This window comes from Psammomys obesus, unplaced genomic scaffold (assembly GCF_907164565.1).
Source record: "Psammomys obesus unplaced genomic scaffold, mPsaObe1.curated_primary_1811, whole genome shotgun sequence".
Classification (NCBI taxonomy): domain Eukaryota; kingdom Metazoa; phylum Chordata; class Mammalia; order Rodentia; family Muridae; genus Psammomys; species Psammomys obesus.
This window is the reverse complement of record NW_026596101.1, coordinates 11,770,310-11,783,782: the sequence shown is the minus strand read 5'-3', so window position 1 is coordinate 11,783,782 and position 13,473 is coordinate 11,770,310. Positions and strand designations below refer to the sequence as shown.

Sequence of the window (13,473 nt, the reverse complement as noted above, 5' to 3'; positions counted from 1 at the left end):
TTATCACAGCCACAAGAAATGCAACTAATATATCACTTAACATAACGAAGCCACAGGTTTCCAGGGCAAGAACTTGAGCCCTCTGGGCATAGTATCTAGCAAGCAGTAAACATTTAGTCAATAGTAATAGTAGCCACTATACATGCTTACTCTCTGGCAGGTATTGATCAGCATGCTTTATGAATATTTATGCATTTCATCCCCATAACAAGCTTCTCATCATGAGGCAATAACTGTTATCATCATCCCCTTAACAAATAAAGAAATAAGACACAGAAATGCAGGATGCTTCATGGAGCCAGTCAAACACAGAATGAAAATAAGAACCCAGGCAGAGCAGGTCCAGAATCCAAGCACCTAATTAAGCTTCCTTCTGTCCCTTCATTTCAGTATTATAAAGAGAAAACAAAGGAAGCATTTGCTGAAATCAAATTCAGGAACAGCTAAGTTATCCCAATGTAGAAGACAACAGTATGTGCACTTCTTTTGCATGCTCGGTAATTTTACCATCTTCTCTTTTGTCTTGGGTTGTAGTCTCACATCTGGGCCTTGCATTCCTTAATCATTCTGGTTATGTGTCCCCAGAAGACTATCTTTGGCACAGCAAAGCATTTTATGTAGAAAACAAATGTTTGAAAATCTGACTAATATTGTAATTGAGAATTAAAGACAAACCATCAGTGTTCTGATCTGTAAATGGCATATATTTCACTGTATGCTGAAGCATTACATTTTACACTAAAAACCTACTTGCTGATCAACACAGGAGGGAAGAAGAAAGCAAAGCAGAGTTTTATAGAACAGAATACCTCGCCTGCTCCCGCACAATGGTGTCTCCCTTCTTCCAGAAAGAAAGTGCCCTTGGAGAGGCTCTGGGTTTACAATCCAAGATCACCAGGCTGCCCACCTGCACCTGAACCAATTTTTTCATAGGGTTCCTTGAAAAATCGGGAGCAGAAGCTGAAGAAGAAAGAAAGACAATTATGGTGTTTACTTAACAAGTAGATATTTAAAGAAAAATTCCTGTAATTTGAATGATCCACCATATCTGTGTCTCTAAATTCTGCATGGCACAGGGGATGTTGATGCTTGGTTTAATGTAATTGATATGCAAGAATGCAATGCTGAAAATTAATTTGGGCTATTGTGTTTGATGTCAAGTTCTAAACCTCAGGACTCTTTCCTAACATGGAGACTTTTAGAAATATTCACTGTGAAGATTTAAAATACCTCAAGCACAAGTGTATTAAAGGAGACTATTTACCATAGCATGTTTAGGAAAGTTGGTTCAAGCATGACCATGTTGGACGCAGTTGGTCCTTTGGGTACAGCACCTGGTGAGGATCTGTCACTAAGAGGCTGCTAGCCCAAGGTACTAGAGTGATGGGTGAGTTCTGAACAAATTGTTCAGAAGGTTGTGCCATAAAATTCTCATATGATTAAATTTAACTTCCAAATTGAGGAAAGAAGACATAACATAGCTGTGATGTTCAATCATGTAACATCATATTAAATACAATGTGCAGAAAATATTATGCTTCCTAGTCAAGCCTGTGATGTCAATTTTAGGCTACCTAGTAAGGTGTAAGGAACCATTTAAATGAAATGATATGCTAATCAGAAAGTCACTATTCCTCTTACTACACATGTGTGAAAATCTTAACAACCTGATTATCTTTTCAAATATAGAATAGTCTCTTCAAAATAAGACAGGGTCTTCTTTCTAGCCAAGACTGGCTTCCAGTCACAATTATCTTATTATAATATGCGTGTTTGACTACTACATTTAAGGCTAGGAACCATCATGGATGAGATGGGCAGGAACATTTTAAGATCCAGAGAGCCCAAGATATATTCTGTAAGATTAGAGCTTCTGGCTATGAGAGGGAAGCTGGATTCAAGAAATCTCATCAACATGGCTACTTATATAAGACCTTAACAGTCCAAAGAAGAGCTACTTTCCCATTTTAGATGGGACATTTCATAGGATCCAACTCCTATGTGTAAAGAAATTAACAACTACCAAGAGAGGGAGATTAGTCTTCCCCAATAATAAGCCCTATGGCTGGTTGTCTAATATGAATGGCCAGTCCCAGAAACACATACACGTCGGCAACACTGAGCAGATTCAGCACGTTGTATTTATATGTTTATTTGTTTATATATATATGTAACAGCAATAATTAAAAATAGAGGAGGTTCTGATCCTTGCAGATAGGGAATATATGAAGAAAAGGGAAGGGAAAAATGATGTAATTATTTAATTAAATAAAATAGATGTTATTCTGAATTGGCCTTGTGAATTAAAATCCTTTAAAAAATGTTTTATTAAAACAACATGAATCAATTTATATTTTAATACAATTTTTAACTTAGACATCTTCTATTTTCCTATATAACAACCTGTAACACAATAGCCAGGAAGCTATCCTTTTAAAAGAGGAATTAGACTGTGACTCTGTGGGCTTTCATTCTATAGAAGACTGTGGTTTGGCTTCTATTTGTGTGCATTCACTCCTGTTTTTGTTGTGACTGCCACTTCTCTGCCACAGGTAGCAGAAGACCGATTTTCACCAACAATCCTAGCAGTCATCCTAATACACATGAACAATTGCCAAACTTCATGTGACAGAGACCTCTTCTCCATTGATCTTGGGCTCCTCAACATCTCTCGGCACTTTGAACTGCATAATCATTTGTTGTGGGAGACTCTCATGAATTGTAAAATGTTTGGCAGCCTATCTAGCCTCTACCATGGAAGCAATAGCACACAGGCATCCCAACCTTTCCCAAAATACTAGTTATAACAACAAAAATTATCCCAAAATATTTCAAAGCATGCCCAGAGTGAAAACATTCTTAAGCTGAGATCCACTGACAGATAAAGCAGAGCCTCGTGATCAAGACATCTGTACCAGTTCACTGATGGGCAATGACACAAATAAGGATTCATGGGGCCAATGACACTTGAACTTACACAACTAAGAAGGTCACACTTGCCCCGCTGAACTATTGTGGTGGTGAACACAGTGAATTGGGGAGTATTCCAAGGAAATGGGGAAATAAATGGAGATAGTTTAGTCCTGGCTCCAGTTATGCCCAAATCTAAACTTACTGTCTTAATTTCTTGAAACAATGAGTTCTTTTTTTCCTCCATCTCTTTCTTTTTATTAAGTATTTCTGCCATGCTGTCAAGTTACCATTGTATTTTCTTTTGTTTGTTTCTTTTAAAATTTTATTTATTTATTATATATACTGTCCTGCCTGCATGTACATGTGCTTGCCAAAAGAGGGCACCAGATCTGATTTTAGATGGTTGAGAGCTACCATGTTGCTGGAAATTGAACTCAAAAACCTTTGGAAGAGCAATCAGTGCTCTTAACCTCTGAGCTATCTCTTCAGGCATTACCATTATATTTTTAATCATTTGCTATGCTAGTGTCCTTGGTATAAATGCCCTAACCACCACAAGGTATTTTTTTTCCTCTCTAGACCAAAGTTCAGGAAAAAGACAATAAATCATAATCTCAATGAGCAGATCACGGGCTAATTATGTCTTCAGTATGCCCAACACATGAACTTCCAAAAAGTCAAAGGCAGTTTCTGAATCAAATACCATGGATTCCAACTTTATAATGTATTTTTGTGACTGGCAATGCAGAAGACAAGCATCGTGGTAAGAAGCATTTCTTAATCTAAGATACCGTGGCTGGGTCATGGTCTGGCAGATGTGAAGGACCTCCTTTTCCTGGTTTAATTCAACTTTGAAATTTAATTCTGGTTGCTACGGCTGTTTTTCATTTAACATCATTGTAAATACATGTGTTTTGGTTTCGGTTAGGTTGATATTTTTTGCTTGATTTGCTTTTAGAGACAGGGTACTCTGTAGCCCAGGTTGGCTGGTCAGATGCCTGGCATTCCCTTCCTAACTCTGCTTGGCCTCAACTTTGTGGAAATCCTCCTGTCTTGGTCTCCTAGGTGCTGTGAGTCTAGTGTATTATTTATGTAGAAACCCTAAATAAAAAATTAAATAAAAATATATTGTAGACACTGTTAGGTAATAGAATGGAGTATTAAAATGCCATTATCTTAGATTCTGGTAACAATGACAGAATTAAGGGAAAAATAGTAAGATTAAATACATTAAAGAATCAGCCTTACCTACGACCTTGAGCTCAGCGCTGGAGTAAATGAGCCCATGCTTGTTCTCTGCTATACACTGGAACATTCCAGAGTCAGTCACGTTGAGGTTGGATATTGTAAGGGCACCATTTTCAATCTGTATTCTCTCCTGGAGAGAAAATAAAGTTTTTTTTTGTTTGTTTGTTTGTTTGTTTTGCAGATAACTAAACTTTTAGGATTAAAATAAACACTACTGACTATCATTTCAATCAGAGAAAAGATGTTGCTATTTTCCTCAGACTACTAGGCAGTCTGACCTGAAACTTAACCTTTTTCTTTTATGAAATGGAAAAAGATGCTTCAGATATACAAGCGAAATATCAGAAAATAATTATCAAAACCAAAGGTGAAGTGTACAGTCATGTCATTTTCATCTATGGTTAGTGACACAGACTGTTTAAAAAAAAATGTACCAAGAGGTTAATTTTCATCCTGGGAGTTGGAAACATTTTCATCAGAATATTTTTCAAAATCATGTAAGCTTAAGACATTATATATTTAGTGCATAAAACAGTGCTAATAGCATATAGAAAACTCCCATACGTACCACAATTTTGTTGTTGTTGTTTTTAACCAATTATAATGGTTATATATAAGAACATAAAGGCATGCAATTGAATAAGAAAGTAAGTGCTTATTTCAGAAGGTAGCCAATCTATAGATTTATTTATTCTCCAAATACCAGACCAAGGTTTAAACAGAAAAAATAAATTAAATTTCTTTTTTTTTAATTTCATGATTTTTCATTGTTCTTATTAGTATTATTAGATATAATTTATTCACTTTGTATCCCAGTTGTATCCCCCTCCCTCATCTTCTCCTGGTACCACCCTCTCCCACTCACCACCCATTTGTATTCCCTAGTCCACTGGTAGGGGAAGTCCTTCTCCCCTACTTTCTGTCCCTAGCCTATCAAGTCCTAGCAGGACTGCCTGGATCCTCTTCCTCTGTGGGCTGGCTAGGTCACCCCACCAGGGAGAAGTGATCAAGGAGCACGCAACCGAGTCCATGTCAGAGAATGTTTCTTCTCCCTTTACTAGGGAACCTATATGGAGACTGAGCTCTCTATGTGCTACACCTGAGCAGAGGGTCTTTTCCTCTCTATGTATAGCCTTTGGTTGATGCATCAGTCTCTGCAGTCCCCGCTGGACCCTGCTTTTTGGCTTTGTTGGTCTTCTTGTGGGGTTTCTCCCGCCTCTGGGTCTTTTATATTACCAATCTTCCATAAAACTCCTTATGGTCTGTCCAAAGTTAGGCTGTGAGTCTCTGCTTCTTCTTTGATCTCTGCTAAATGGAGTCTTTTAGAGGAAAAGAGAGCCTACAACTGGAAAAAGATCTTCACCAACTCTACATCTGAGAGGGATAATACCCAGAATATATAAAGAACTCAAGAAATTAAACACTAAGAAACCAAACAACTCAAATGAAAAACGGGGTATAGAGCTGAACAAAGAATTCTCAACAAAGGAATATTGAATGGCAGAGTAACACTTAAATGCTCAACATCAGAAAAATGCAAATCAAAATGGTTTTTTTTTTTATATTCCATCTCAAAACCATCCAAATAGCTAAGATAAAAAAAAAAAACTCAAGTGATAACACATGCTAGAAAGAATGTGGAGGAAGGGGAACCCTCCTGCCTTGCTGGTGTGATGTAGAATTGTAAAACCACTTTGGAAATCAATCTGGTGCTTTTTCAGCACTGGGAACAGTGTTACCTTAATACCCAGCTGAACCACTCCTGGGGATATATCTAAAAGATGCTCAACCATACAATATGGATATTTGCTCAACTATGTTCATTACAAGTTTATTTGTAATAGCCAGAATCTGGAAACAACCTAGCTGTCCCTCAACCAAAGAATGGTACAGAAATTTTGATACATTTACACAATGGAATACCACTCAGATATTAAAAATAAGGAAATCATGAAATTTGCAAGCATATGGATGGAACTAGGAAAGATCATCCTGAGAGAGGTAACCCAGAAGCAGAAAGACATACTCACTTATAAGTGGATACTAGACATATAATATAGGATAAACATACTAAAATCTACAGACCTAAAGAAGCTAAACAACAAGGAGGACCCTAAGGAAGATGCTTATTTCTCATTCAGAAGGGAAAACAGGACACACCCTGGAAGAGATAAAAGAGAGGGAAGAGAACTAGAGCCTACCACAGAAATTCCCTCTTTTTAAAGTGTTTATTTTCTTTTTTAAAATTTATTTTTAATTTATTCACTTTACATCCTTATTGTAGCCTCCTCCTTCATCGCCTCCCTGTTCTATCCTACCAATCTCTTTTCCTCATCCCCTTCCTCTAGTCCTCAGAAATGGGGATCCCTCCTTTCCTACCATCTGACCTCAGCCTATCACCTTCTCATCAGGACTGCTTGGATCCTCTTCTGTGGCTTGGCAAGGCCACTCTACCAGGGATATGTGATCAAAGAGCAGTCAACAGAGTTCATGTCAGAAATAGCTGCTCCTGCTCCCCTTAGTGGGAAACCCACATGGAGACTGAGCTGTCTATGGACTACATCTGGGAGGCAATCTAAGTCCTCTCCATGCATGGTCCCTGGTTGGTGCATCAGTCTCTGCAGGCCCCCTGTGCCAAGATTTGTTAGCTCTGTTGGTCTCCTTGTGGTGCTTCTGTCTCCTCTGGGTCCTTTTATCACCCCTTCTTTCATAAGACTCCCTATGTTCTGCCCAATGTTTGGCTGTGAGTCTCAGCATTTGCTTCTATCCCCTGCTGCTGGAGTATTTCAGAAGACATTTATGGTAGGCTCTTATCCTGTTCTCTCTCTTCAGCTGCTTCTGGTGTCTGTTCTATTTGCTCTTCTGATTGAGAATTAAGCATCCTCCCCAGAGTCCTCCTTGTTATTAATCATCTTTAGATCTGAGTATTGTAGAGTGGTTATCCTATAATATTTGGCTAATATCTGCTTAGAAGCAGGTATATACCATGTGTATCTTTCTGGGTCTGGGTTACCTCACTCAGAATGATCTTTTCTAGTTTTATCCATTTGCCAGCAGATTTCACGGTTTCCTTTTTTAAGCAACTGAGTAGTATTCCATTGTGTAAATGTACCACAAAATTTTCTTTATCCTTTGTCCAGTTGAGGGACATCTAGGTTGTTTCCAGATTATGGCTATTATGAATAAAGCTGCTATGAACACAGTAAAACTTTCTTCAATGCAAATACTCTGGTGTGTGTGTGTGTGTGTGTGTATGTGTGTGTAGATTTGGGTAGATGCCCATGCACATATGTTAAAAGAGGCCAAAGGACAACCTTGGGTTTCTTTCCACAGATGTTGTTCATGCTTTGTCCTTCTCTGTGAGACAGTGTCTTTCACTGCCAGATATCCATGTGTTTCTACCTATCCAGTGCCAGAATCCTAAGCACTTACTCTCACATTCAACACTGTTTTAAACATGGTTGCTGAGGACTTGACTCAGGTCCCTGTTTCAAGGCAACCTCATTACCTTCTGAGCTTCTGCTGGGCCCTGGTGTCTAGAGGCTACCGGGAGCATATGTTCAAAAGTACAGAAAGAGCCGGATGGGATAGGTGCATCACCTCACCTCTAGTACTAAGGCGTCTCCATTTTTGAGCCATCGGTAGGAGGGCTTGGGCTTCCCACTTGCCCGGCATTCCCAATAAAGACTGTCCTCCACAGCTATTTCCACATCTCTTATCAGTTGAACCCAGTGAGGTTTTGCTACAATAAAGAAAACAAACAAACAAACAAACAAACAAACAGATAATAGGAATACCAAAAAAAAAATCAAATCACACAGTGATAATAAAAAATAAGTAAATAATAAATGGCTTAAAATGATTATCAGATTGCAATCCATAGATTAACGTAGGCTAGACTAGAATTACATTTAGCTCACTGAATGGTTACATAAGACATTTCAAGATCTAACAATGATGCTGCAATGCTTTATATCTTGAGCCAACTTCCTTGTACTTTCTGTTTCTGAACTCCTGAATGCTATATTGCACTCTTCAGATGTCTATCAATGGATCCTAATACAAGTACAGAAAATTCCTTTCCCCATGCATATTTTTGAATCATAAGATCGTATTGCATGACAACTTCAAAGTGAATGACAGCAGCTATTTGTCTTAATGATGAACAAAATATTAATAGCTATAGGAAAGACGCACCTATGGCTAAGAAAAACATTTACTTACAAGTTAGAATACCTCTCACTTAAATAACAAAGTAATGAATACATCACACAACTGTTTGTGCATTAAAATGAAAGCACTAAAAGAGAAATAAATAGTCTTAATGTGAACTGCAATTTTTTTTTTTTATCAGAAAAAGATGTGATCGAAGCAACTTCAGATTATGTATGCTAACCATTTGGATGGAGGAGATCATGATTTTCACTTAGTTGTGCAAGGAACCTGGGAAGCTTTTTTTTTTTTTTTTTTTTTTTTTTCAGATGAAGCTGGCATACCACTTTTGAGAGAAACCACTCAAGATACATAGTATATTTATCCAATTGCCAGCTTGCATTTCAGATCGTAACCTGGAAGGTGAGATGTCTTAGTGGTTTCACATTGCATTATGCATGTGATGTGTGCCACAAGATCTGCATTTGCATTCTCCATACGGAGCAGCAGTTTATCTATTTCTGTTTAATTGCAACCCCAGGAAGATTTGTCCTACCTTTCTGTCTCCTAAAATTGCTCTCTCCCCACATCCTGCCATCTTTTGTAAATGTCATTGAAAGAAAACTATGGCTACTCAGCTTTTGTTGTTGTTATTATATATATAGTTTTTCCAGTATGAAATACAGTTTGCCCCAAATGACTCCTCCTACTTTATATTAAAATTTCTTTTCTTATTTCAGCAATCATCAGATCCACCTGGAAGGAGACTGAAGCTGGATGTGACAGACACTATTGAGCAAGGCCCAAGTATCCAGTGGGACTCTATATGGGTGACCGCCCATCCTCATATTCTTTTTAGAATGGAACAATAAGTTGGTGTTCCAAACCAATACTGAGATTACAACCGTCACATTAGTCATGCCTTTCCTTCCCGGACTATAACCTGAGATTCAAATCTTCTATCATATAATCAGATGACTACATGACGCTCATTGATGCCTTCACATATTTGTAGGGCACCTTCCATTAAGCTCTCTATGGTGTTTACTTAAAATTTATTCTTAGGTACATAAAATATTATCTACAGAATAAACCAAGTATAGCAGATGCTATTGGTTTCCTCTTGTGAATTAATTTCCGTTCTTACTTATGACTAAAATATCACCAATATTTCATGCTGCTATCCTGCCTTCTGTCAGCTCACATTGTCCATAAAACCTATGGAGGACCAATTCTATACCCTCTTCTAAAAGGAGGCTCTTACACTATCTAATCCTACTTTACCTTGCTACTAAGGGCCTGAGAGATAGCAGGGGGTTAGTAAAGGCGTTGTAGAACAGAAGGATGTGAGCAACTGGTGTGCTGCTCATTGGTGGCAGCCACCTTGTGATTGTGGTGGAAATTGATATGTAGAAAGAGGAAACAACAACAACAAAGAAAATCCAAGCAAGGAAAAATAACATAATTTAAAAAAAAAATTAAAAAAAGGAGAAATCTGAACCATGGCCTAATGTTAAGTACTTGAATGTCAATTTAGCTTTGGATATGTTTTCCTAGGGGGCATATGGCTATCATTTGGAAAGAGATTATGAGGCATAGAATTAAAAGCACTGAAACATTTAATAGCGGTTGTCAACCTGTGGATCATAATCTTTTGGGGGTTGAATGATCTTTTTCCAGTGGTCAGATAAGACTATCTTCATACTAAATGTTTACATTGCGATCCATAACCGTAGCAAAATCACAGTTTTAAAGTAGCAACAAAAATAATTTTATGGTTTGGGGGTCACCACAACATGAGGAACTGTATTAATGGGCTTCAGCACTGGGAAGGTTGAGACCCACTGATATAACAAGTCAGAATTTTCTGTGTTTTCTCTGAGTGGCCACTTCTGAGTGTGCTCTGATAAAGAAATAGGTGAGCAGAAAGAGGAAGCTAAGAAAAGCTATGGAATGAGCGTTTTTCATTGTGTGTGGGACTCAGAGCTGCTCAACCATGGGTAAAGTAATTATCTTACCACTACTACCACCATCAGCACCATTTCCATATCACATCACCAACTCACAGCTACAGACATAGAGGAGGTTTTTTTTTTGTTGTTGTTGTTCATTTGTTTGTTTGTTTTATATTAAAATAATTATGAGACAAGGTGTGAAGTTACAAAACATGACTCCCCCTATTAAAACATCTTTCATTTTCCCAAGACCGGGTAACCTAAGCAGTATTGGTCTTGTCAGAGGTAGCATACTTGGCAACTTTACAGTATTGAGGGAGAATCCATAACAGTTTCTATAGTCTTAACAGTTGTCTTAGTGAACAGTTTCCTTTCCCGAAACATTTACGTACCCTGTACACATTGCCATGAAGAACTCTTTCAATTACCAGCGACTAAAATAAACAGGCTATAATGCAATTTGCCTTTCATAAAATTGGTGAATTGGTACTAGGTTTACAATGTTTCTAATAATTAAACTGCAAATGTATTCAATAGCTTCCATTTTTGTGCATCTTACAGATGTATTTTGTACAATAACATATTAGTACTTTCCAAAACATGTTTTCATTAAAACCTAATGGCATGTTTTAAACAAAAGAAATTTGAAAAGAAAAGAGAATATTTAATTTTCTCAAAAAAATATCTTCTTAAAAAGAAAAACAAACAAACATATGATTCTTTCCTTCCCTAATTGAGCAGTATATCAGACAAATGTGATTGCAAAGTCAAGGCAGCAAATAGACTACAGACACATTATTTACATTTTTGGGCAGGGCTGAGTATCTCCATCCAAAACAACATCCTCAGTTTATTTGTTTTTTCCTAATGCAAAAATTGCAACTATTCTTAATAAGCAGCTTTATTATGCCTTTCAAATAAGCACAAAAAAATCAGCTCTCCTAGAAGGGAAAGCAGGGAGAAAGAGCTGTCTCGATGATTAAGTGTGTGAAAGGTCATGCTTATAAAAAAAATATGTGAAAGATTTCATTATCATATGAATCACTTTTAAAATCTAAAAAGAGTGTGTCTTCAAGTTGGCTGCGAAGTTGCTTTTCTTTTTAATTTCTTTCCTCTCTGATGTTTGCCCTTGCTTAACAAAATGAGACTAAAACATTGAAATGAGAAATTAAATCCTGATTTTCTGCTATAACTACCCCCACCCCCTAAAACTGCTACGAGAGAACAATAGCTACAAGGGCAACTTTCCCCACTTACCATAGTAAGTGAGCCGGCCTCTTGCCACATTTCTTCCTCGTGAATTTTCAGCAATGCACTCATAGGAGCCTGTATCTTCCTGTTGGAAGTTTGGGATTTCAAGCACACCATTGAACTTCCTCAATTTAATTTTGTTGGGAAAGGGCATCCCATCACTTCTTCTCCAATTAATCTGAGGAACAGGGCTGATAAGAAAAATTTCAAGTTGTTTCCTGTTCTTTGGAAACCTAGTAGACTCAATGAAAGCAAGCTTTGGGTAAGAGAAGAAATGATATTACTCTCATTGCAGAAGCCTTTCAGCTGCAAGTTATTTAAGGAAGATGCAAAGACTTAATTCTTGTTTTGATGCAAGGTCTCACTATACTTAGTGTATTGTGCAGATCAGTCTTAGCTAGAAAAATAAAACATGATAAAGACATTGCAGAGATAAAAAATGGGAAAGGAATTCAAATTATCTCTATTTGCAGATGACATAGTTGTATACTTAACAGGCCCTATATAATCATTTTTAGTAAAGGTGGAAGGTTTAAAATCAATACATGAAAATCAGTAGTTTTCATATATACTAATAGTGAACTTTCAGAGAACAAATAATAATAGCTTCATAACACAAAGTAACTAAAAGTAAGCCTAGCCAAGAAGGTGATGGAAAGACACTAAATGACTGACAGACCTCTCATGCTCCTGAACTGAAACAATGAGTACCATGGAAATGACTGTGCTCCAAACTTAATCTACAGATTCAGCGCAATTCCTATAAAAATACTCCAGTGCCATCCATCAAAAAACCAGAAAATGTAATTCAAAAATTCTTAAGGATCTACAAAAGACCAGTTTTAGTCAAAGCAATCCGAAGGAGAATATGAATAAATTGGTGGTACCACTAGTCTGTCCCCAAATTATACTAACAAGTTACAAAGTAAGACTTACAAAACAGATAGGCAGACAAATGGAAGAGACTAAAGAACTCCGATATAACCAACAAAGCTGTGGCCACATAATTTTCAGCAAATTGGTCAAAACATATAGAAAGAAAACAGCTTGTTCAAGAAATGGTGCTGACAAAACTAGATATCCACCTGCAGTAGAATAAGGTTTGATTCAAATCTGTTATTCAGTATCAACAACAACTCAAAGCACAACAAACACTTAATTTAAAGTCTAAAGTGCTAAAACTTCTAGAGGAAAACATTGGAGATGTACTTCTAGATACAAGTATAGCCAAGACTTTCAGAACTCTAAAGGTATGGGAACCGGCCCAAAGGATCAGTAAATGGGACTGCATGAAATTAAAAGCTTCCTGTACAGCAAAAGAGACTAAGCAGTCTACAGAATGCAAGACAATCCAACAAGATATAACAATAAAAAGGGGTAATATTACAAATTTGCAAAGAATTACCAAGATTAAACAGCAATGAAATGAAACTACTAATGAACAAATGGGTAATGAAATCAAAGGAAGAAATACAAATGCTGATAATATTTTTTAAAATGATCAAACTTCCTAGTTGATTATCATAGAAGTGCAAAGTAAAACTACTATGAGATACCAACTTATCCCAGCCAGAATGGCTATCACAGGAAAACCAGACAAGAGATACAGGGGAAGATGTAGAGAAAGAGAGACCTTTATTCATGGCTGGCGGAGGTATAGCCAATATGGAAATTAGTACGGAGGTTTTGAAAAAGAAAGAAAGAAAGAAGAAAGAAAGAAAGAAAGAAAGAAAGAAAGAAAGAAAGAAAGAAAGAAAGAAAGAAAGAAAGAAAAAGTATCTCTGTCTCAGAGATACTTGCTTATTCATGTTCTCTGATACTCTGTTTCGGATATTAAAGAAATGCAACAAGTGTGATGAAAATGTGGTGCACAGCCAGGCACAGTGGCGCATGCACGCCTGTAATCCCAGCAATCAGGGAGGCAGAGGCAGGCAGCTCTCTGTGACTTTGAGGC

At 37.2% G+C, this 13,473-nt stretch overlaps 1 protein-coding gene across 1 annotated transcript in view; it reads right to left on the bottom strand.

Moving 5' to 3' along the window:
• The window catches only part of Cntn3 (contactin 3), a 394,581-nt gene that overhangs the window by 110,623 nt on the left and 270,485 nt on the right, over window positions 1-13,473 (bottom strand). Inside the window, exons 9-12 of the mRNA XM_055628433.1 lie at window positions 11,526-11,710; window positions 7,767-7,903; window positions 4,162-4,291; window positions 810-960 (exon numbers count right to left, since the gene is read on the bottom strand). Of these exons, the coding sequence (XP_055484408.1) occupies window positions 810-960; window positions 4,162-4,291; window positions 7,767-7,903; window positions 11,526-11,710 (603 nt within the window). The remainder of the gene's footprint in view (window positions 1-809; window positions 961-4,161; window positions 4,292-7,766; window positions 7,904-11,525; window positions 11,711-13,473) is intronic.